The sequence below is a fragment of the Gossypium hirsutum genome, chromosome A13 (assembly GCF_007990345.1).
Source record: "Gossypium hirsutum isolate 1008001.06 chromosome A13, Gossypium_hirsutum_v2.1, whole genome shotgun sequence".
Lineage (NCBI taxonomy): Eukaryota > Viridiplantae > Streptophyta > Magnoliopsida > Malvales > Malvaceae > Gossypium > Gossypium hirsutum.
Window position 1 is genome coordinate 106245899 of NC_053436.1, and position 8472 is coordinate 106254370.

Sequence of the window (8472 nt, forward strand, 5' to 3'; positions counted from 1 at the left end):
GTAAAATATTTTCTGTTATTTGGTAGATTTCTTAAAAATATTTCATAAAAGTTGTTTTCAGTTAACAAACATATATTTGAGATTTTCTTATTTTCTCATTATTTAATTAAATTTATTTTTATCTATAATTTTATATTTTAAATTGTTTTTGCATATATTAAAAATATTATGTTAAATCCAGATTCATTACAACGTCGTTTTTTAATTACATGATTTCTAAGTGAGTATTTTTTATTTAAAAATGTGACATCAATAAAATTGACAAAAAAAAAGTTAAAGATGTCAACAATTGGGCATGATTTTCAAATTTGAACAGTAAAATGACTAAATTCTTGAAAATAAAAGTACAAAGACTAAATTACAAATCTGTGAAGTGTATATAGACTTATGACATATTTTAACCTTTATACTACAAACCATTTATTATTAATATATTTATAATTGTAATAAATATTTATTATTAAAATATTAATATTGAATATTTTCAATAATATGTGAATAATATTATTTAAAATTATTATTTTTAAAATTTATTATTAAAATAAAATTGAAATATTAAATAATTTATTATTTTAATGAATTTTATTTATTATATTAATAATTTATTATATTACTAAATATAAATAACTAAATATGTATGTTTAATAATATTCAAAAATATAATATTTTAAATATTTTAAAAATAAAATTTATTATCAATATAATAATATTAAGCTCGATTTAAGTTAGTTTTTATATAAAAATAAAATTATCTACAGATGAGCTCTTTTCCGGAAAATGATTGATGAGCTCTTTTCCGAAAAATGACTTACACTTTTCAAAATGGTAAGTCATGTTACAGGAAAAATAGTTTATTTTACATTGACCTGTAAGTCATTTTCCGTTGACTAAACTATTTTCTGTGAAACAAACACAGGAAAATATAGAAAACATTTTTTGTAAAACTTTTTACAAAACAAACGGACCCTAATAACATATTTTAACCTCTTAAATTTCACAAGCATATGATAAAAAAATAACGAATTAAAATTTGAAAATAAGATATAACATTATTTAAATCTTATTTATAAAATTAAATATTTTACTAATTATAGTTTATAAAATATTAATTTATTTAAAAATATAAAAAACCAAAAAAATTTAAGTTCTCGGAGTTAGAAATCCTATAATTTCAAATTAATTGTTGACTCTATTGTTTTGTAGAATTTTGCAGTTTCCTTCTCAACTTCTTGTAAAAAAATAATCACCCCTCTCTACGGATTAGGGACGGTGACTTTTTTCCATTATTTTAAAATTTAAATATTCATTTATTAATATTATATAATCAGATTTAAATCATAAATACTTTTTATTAAGAAATAATATTTAATTGTTATTTAAATTCATAAAATACTTTATCCAATAAGGTGAATAGTCAACTATTCTATTTGTTTAATATATAAAAGTTTTGCTAACTCCGTTGACTTAATCGGTATTAATAGTGTTATCAATATAAGAGGACTTGAGTTCAAATACGTTGAGTCATATTATTCTTCTATTTAGAGGTTAAAGATGGGAGGGTTTTGGTAAAATGTTAAAATATTTAATATATAATTTGTAATATATATTAAATAAGATATTGATGTGGGTAAATGATTTTAAAGGTTTATATTTAAAATAATTGTTAATAAAAAATGTTATATTAATTAAACACAATAATTGATAATTGGTAATTTTGAAAATTGTCAAAACTTTTGTATTAGTCAAAGACAAGTTATTTAACAATTAAGAGTTAATACCGATCGAACTAATTAAAACTCAATCGAAAATTCGCTATATAATTTTAAATTCTTTTATTTAGAAATTGAATCATTATATTTTGTTTAAATAATTAATCTGAAGCCAGACAAATAAGCATGTTCTCAATTTTGGCATGCCTGTGTATCATGTTAGTTCTTTTATAGTAATGTTATTTTCTCACGGTTTATAAATATGTATTTTTACATTTTAATAATTTGTTTTATGTAGATATGATTTGTTGATGTATAATTGGTATATTTATGTTATATTATTATGTATTATTTTTTGTTGCATCGTATGTTGTTATTATAGTGATAAATAATTATTGTGTTTGTGTTGCATTTTGTTTCAAATCCATTTCATACATTTGCATCATTTATTATAGTAGTTTAACTGAAAGGAAAAAAATATTTCATGTTCTGACTATGTTCATGCTATTTTTTCATATATTTAAAATATTATATTTTTTATAAAATTTAACATATTGATTATTGGCTTTATATATATACTTTTTATATTTATATATTTTTGTCCAGTGTTAGATTATGTTTTAATTGTCGGGAAAAATATTTTTCTTTTCATGATCAATACCAAGAAGATGCAAAATCATAATTCTTGTACATCTTATCATAGGCATAGAGATTCTTGAGAATTTTTATCCTTTTTAAGACCAAAAGATATTAATAAATAAAAACTTTAGTGGAATAAAAGGCCTTAAAGAATTTAAAAAAAATTCAATTAAGTCACTCCCAAGTTTTTGCATACAATTGCCTTTTTGAACAAATTTGACCAGTAAGACTATTTAACCAACATTAACGATTAGAAACTAATAACAATATTAATATGACCATTAACGAATGCCATATCAGCCAACAAATGGTTGGTTAGCATCTAGTGGCGGATCTAGAAATACGACTTCAGGGAGAGGGGGACAAAATTATATTAGTATTATCGACTACATAATTTTTTACTATTAATTTTCACCTAGAATTATTCAATAATTAAAGTATACATATATATATTTATGATTTGAAATATGACTAAAATTAAAGTATACATATATATTTTTTGGGGGATTGGGGGATAGAATTTAAATTTTTAGGGGGTTTAATGTTATAAAGTTCATCTTAAAGGGGTGCTATATAAATTTCTAAAAAGCTAGAGGGGCAGTGGCTCCCACCGGCCCTCTTGTATCCACCGATGTTAGCGTCAACCTTTGTTGGCTAACGTGACTCCCATTAACAACCACATCAACTTTGTTTTAGTTTCTAATAGTCAATATTGATCAAAGTGTCACTAGTAAAAAAATTTAGTTCAAAGGTTTAATTGGGTGCAAAAAGTTAGGAGAGACTTAATTGATTATTTTGAAATTATTTAAAGGTCTTTTATACCATTAAGCCTAAATAAAACCATCCACAACAAATTAAACACAAAGGTAAGGCAAACAAAATTTTGTCACTCTAACGATGAGAAATTCCAAACTTCTTAAATTTGATGATAACCACCAAACAATTAAATGCTTTGTTTAAAACCATTGCGTTGTAACTTATCTATAACAATATGATAAGGCATCATTATTCCATTCCATGCAAAGAACCCTAATTTTAAAGACTCCTACTTGCTATAAAACCCACCCACCATACATGATAAATTTCATCAAACAATAAAACCAAAGACGAAGTAAAGGAAAAGGAAGCTACATTTCTGAATAAAGTTTTCTACTTCCTTATTCCTTTCATTTAGTTGGAGAAAATTAACAAATATGTCGAAAAAAGTGATTATAGCTGTGGTTTCAATTATTCTTGTGGTGGGAGTCATCGCTAGCGCTATTGTTACAGTTTATCGTAAACGTGGTGATAATACCGATTTGCATAAAAAATTTAATATAGTGTCTAACTTTTGTTTATATACTTTGTATCAAGAATCTTGTTGGCATACTCTCAATTCTGTTAATAGCACTAGCCCTAAAGAGTTCGTTGCCAAAGCCATCTTGGCCGCTGAGGAAGCAACCAATAAGTTTTTCAACTATTCTGACTCCCTGAGTATTCAGGTCGAGAACAATAGCCTCACAAAGATGGCCTTGGAAGATTGTAAAGATATGATGAACTATGCAATTGATTCATTTAAGGCTTCATACTCCAATGTTTATGATAGTGAATTGCACAACATCAATGTCAGCATAAATGATCTTAGAACTTGGCTAAGCGCTGGTATATCATACCAACAATCATGCTTGGATGGTTTTGAACACAACAACAACATGAAAGAAATCATGCAAAAGGGTATTATTGGTGCTAGTGAACTCACAAGAAATGCTTTGACAATTGTGACAAATTTGCATAACATTCTTTCCAAATTTGACTTCCAGCTTAATATTACTAACGCTCGCAAACTTCTTCCTATTGAAAGGAATAATTATCCTTCATGGTTCTCAACTAAAGATCGACAACTTTTGACTAGGATTGATAACAACAACTTGAAGCCAAATGTTATTGTGGCTAAAGATGGCAATGGCCAATTCAATACCATTGGTGCAGCTTTAGTTGCTGCTCCTAAAAACTCCAATGTCCGACATGTGATCTATATCAAGGCTGGAATTTATAATGAATACATCACCGTTGACAAACAATACACCAATATCCTCATGTATGGTGACGGCCCAAGGAAAACTATTGTAACTGGTAGAAAGGGTGTCAAAGATGGTGGCGGAATTACCACTTGGCAAACTGCCACTTTCTGTAAGTTTACAATAACTCAAACCATCTTGTTTTTGCTTAATTAGGATAATTATTTAGGTAATAGAAAAGGCCTTGCATAACAAACAATCAATATACGTAACATACAATTACAAACTATAATTTCATAATTGTGTAGAAGACAACTCATGCCAATCAATTATCATAATTCTCTCCCATAATAATTGTTTTATAATAATATGATTTCATAATGGTGTAGCTGCTATTGGAAATGGGTTCATTGCCAAATCCATGGGATTCCAAAACACTGCTGGTCCTGAAAAGCACCAGGCTGTGGCTCTTCGCATTCAATCAGATAAGTCAGCCTTTTTCAATTGTAGGATTGATGCCTACCAAGACACCTTATATAATCAAGTAAATCGCCAATTTTTTCGCAATTGTGTCATTTCTGGAACTATTGACTTCATATTTGGTGACTCCTCCACCGTAATCCAGAACTCATTGATCATTGTGAGGAGGCCAATGGATAATCAATTCAACACAGTGACAGCTCAAGGCAAGGACTACATTGATGAGAACACTGGTACCGTGATCCAAAATTGCAAGATTGTCCCTGAGAATAAACTATTCAGCGATAGGTTCAAAATTGCAACATACTTAGGAAGGCCATGGAAGAAATTCTCTACAACTATTATCATGGAGTCTAAATTGGGAGACTTCATTAGGCCTGAAGGATGGATAAGTTTTGAAGGACCTGAAAAAAACAATTATGAAGAAACTCTTTACTATGCTGAGTACAACAACCATGGCCCTGGTTCTAATATTAATGAAAGGGTTAACTGGAAAGGTTACCACAAGATCAATAGGACAACTGCCATGAAATTCACTATTCAATCCTTCCTTTCGAGCAAAGAAAATTGGTTACCTTTGACTGACATTCCTTTCAATGCCATGCTAAGATATTGAACATCATACAATTGAATAAATTAAGATAAATTAAGATAAATTAACTTTTGTAGTGTTCTCTTTATGATAAAAATCAAATGGAAAAATAAAACATAATACCACATTCTTTTTCACACATGGATATATAAAAGATTGTTAAATTGCATAGCCATCAACCATTGAATAAGATGTAAAATTTAATGTTGATTGTATAACTATTTAAAATTTTGGATTAATTTATATTTTATGTATCATTATATTAAATTATTTAAATATTATTGAATATTATATTTAAAATTCTAAAATATTTCATGTATAATTAAAATTATAAATAATTTATTAATTATTAAAAAGTATTTAAAATATATATTTTATGTATAATTATATTAAATTATTTAAATATTGTCTAATTTAATTTATTTTTAATTTTTAGTATCATATCTAAAATGATCATTTTAACTTCCCACCACAACTTTCAATAGCAATGTCAAGCACATTCCTATAGCACTTTCTAAAAGCACTTTTTCTAAATCGAGCATTTCAAAATCACTTCTCAATCGTAATAGCAATACCAAACTTACATGAAATCAAGATAAAAGAAGAAGAAGAAGAAGAAGAAGAAGAAGAAGAAGAAGAAGAAGAAGAAGAAGAAGAAGAAGAAGAAGAAGAAGAAGAAGAAGAAGAAGAGATGAATGGCCACATCAAGGCTGCAAAACGGCAAAAGCCAATAATGACCTGGACTCAGTTCTAAACCATTTGACGTGTTTAAATGAATGCTTTAGTTCTTTAAATGTTTAATTTAGAACAGATAAATTTTAAGTATTTAATTGTTGGTTAAAATATACTCGAAGTTCTTATATTATTTGTAATTTGAAAATTTAGTCACTCCACTTTTATTTCATAGAACTTAATTTTTTAAAATTCAGATCCAATTGTTAATGCCACTTTACAATTCATTTGCCAACTTTGTTGATGTGATATTTAGAAATTAAAAAAAATTACTTTGTAGTTATGTAATAAAAAAAATTGTTGTAATGATCTTGGATTTAAGAGAAAAACTTTAACAATGTAAACAAAATTAAATTTTTATTTGAAAAGTAAATGGACTAATTTTTTAGAAATAAAAATATAAGGACTAAATTTTGAATATATTAAAAATATAGGGACTTAAAACATATTTTAACCTTTGTAAACAACGGGCGGAAAATTTACATCAATTGATTCTCCATTTTGTATTTAAAGTAAAACAAATGATAGATTCCAACGACAATTGCTTGCCAATGATGAAAGTGGAAAAAGCAATCAAACGATTCATCGTTTAATAATTCTATAAGATGGAGTGGAAATTAAAAAAGAGAGAGTGTAAAATGATTATTTTATGTGCTATTTGATAAATAGGAAAAAAAATTACTGTTGAATTTTTAATATGGAATTCAATAAATATTTATTTTGAATTATGGAAGTTGTTATTAGTTAAGTTGGTGTTGACATTGTAGTAAGTACATTTATTCTATTATTTAAGAGTTTGGGAGGAAATTATGAATAGTTTTAGATTTTATATTAAAAAATATTAAATAAAAAAATCATAAAAAAACATTTAACAATATTTAAAATAAAATAAAAAATAATTAATTTAAATTCAGTGACGTATCTAAGGGGGTTGGCGGGCCCGACCCCCCTAAAATGGAAATTTTTTCATTTAGGTTATTTAAAAATTTTAAAATTTTAAATTAGTAAAGAAAAAATTTAAAAAAAAATTATTTAATCCTTCAGAAATTATAAAAATAGAGACTATTAAAAATTAAAATTTAATTTCCATCCCCATAAAAAATTTTCTATTATTGTTTTTTTATAAGCTTTATTTTCATTTTTGTAAGTTGATTCTTATTTGTCTTGGTAAATTCATCTTAATCCCTATATTTTTCAACTTTAATTTTGATCAAATGGTAGTGGTTAAATTCTTTAAGTTAAATTATACTATTTCCAGAATTTTATGTGGCAATCATGTTATCATACTTCCTTGTCATATCATCTTGCTATTTCACGATATATTTACAAAGTGCCACACCATTTTAGTTAATAGATTCGGTTGCTACCGATTGAGACAATACTAAAATTTTAAAATTTAAAAAGTGTAAGGACTAACAATGATCAAAATGAACCGATTGAGTTTTAGCTTTGCTATTGCAATAACTAAGAAGGTATGGGTTCAAACAGGTGCTTAAACGTGTTTTTCTTCTATTTAAGGGTCAGGAGAGCTTATAGTAACAATAGACTTTTATTAAAAACGATTAAATTGGAAAATAATGACTAAATCCAAAACTTATGCATAGTATATGACTAATATAAAAAATTATCAAAACAAATCTAAGTATTATTGTTTAAACAAAGATTGAAATTTCAAAATTTTTAAAAAATAAGAATTAAAATAGTCTAATTTGAAAAATACGTAAGTTAAAATTGATGAAGTTTAATTTAATTTACCCATTCTTAAAATAAATACATAAAATAACTAATTTACCCTAAACAAACTTGAATTACACTAGCTACCTAAATATCATAATTTTTAGGGTAAATTCCAAAATTAGTCACCCAACTTTTAATATTTTCATTTTAGGCACCAGAAAGTTTACAAAATGAATACTTATATTACGCAATTTGTTCATTTTGATCACTCTCCTCAAAATTGCAAAAGGAAATCCAAGCTTCATTCCATCTAATTTTTTTGTCCATCTTGGATATACTATCCACCTCATTTTGCATTCAAAAAAATTATTCTTTTTAATTATAAATGATCCTAATGGAGTGACCAAAATAAAAAATTATGTAATGTGAGTGTCACATTACATAATTTTTTATTTTGAATGATTAAAATGAAAAAGGTTTAATCGTTGCGTGACTTTTTGTGTAGTTTAGCCTAATTTTTACTTTCAGTGAAGCCGGACAAGGAAAAAGTGAAAAAGTTAAATACATGAAGGGCACAATTGCAAATACATAATACTAATATTTTTGAATCACCAATTGAACAGTATCCAGTATTAGAGATTTAAAA

General features: G+C 26.0%; 1 protein-coding gene across 1 annotated transcript; it reads left to right on the top strand.

The window, feature by feature from the left end:
- The first annotated feature begins 3541 nt into the window (after positions 1-3541).
- LOC107894463 (pectinesterase) lies at positions 3542-5441 on the top strand. The gene is made up of 2 exons (XM_016819735.1): positions 3542-4517; positions 4735-5441. Exons 1-2 carry the CDS (start codon positions 3542-3544, stop codon positions 5439-5441), a joined length of 1683 nt encoding a protein of 560 aa, XP_016675224.1.
- The last annotated feature ends 3031 nt before the right edge of the window (positions 5442-8472 follow it).

Excerpts from the sequence above, each read along its gene's own strand:
- LOC107894463 (XM_016819735.1), top strand. The coding sequence starts at position 3,542 with ATGTCGAAAAAAGTGATTATAGCTGTGGTTTCAATTATTCTTGTGGTG. Across the intron at positions 4,518-4,734 it reads TTGGCAAACTGCCACTTTCT|CTGCTATTGGAAATGGGTTC; the intron begins GTAAGTTTACAA and ends ATAATGGTGTAG.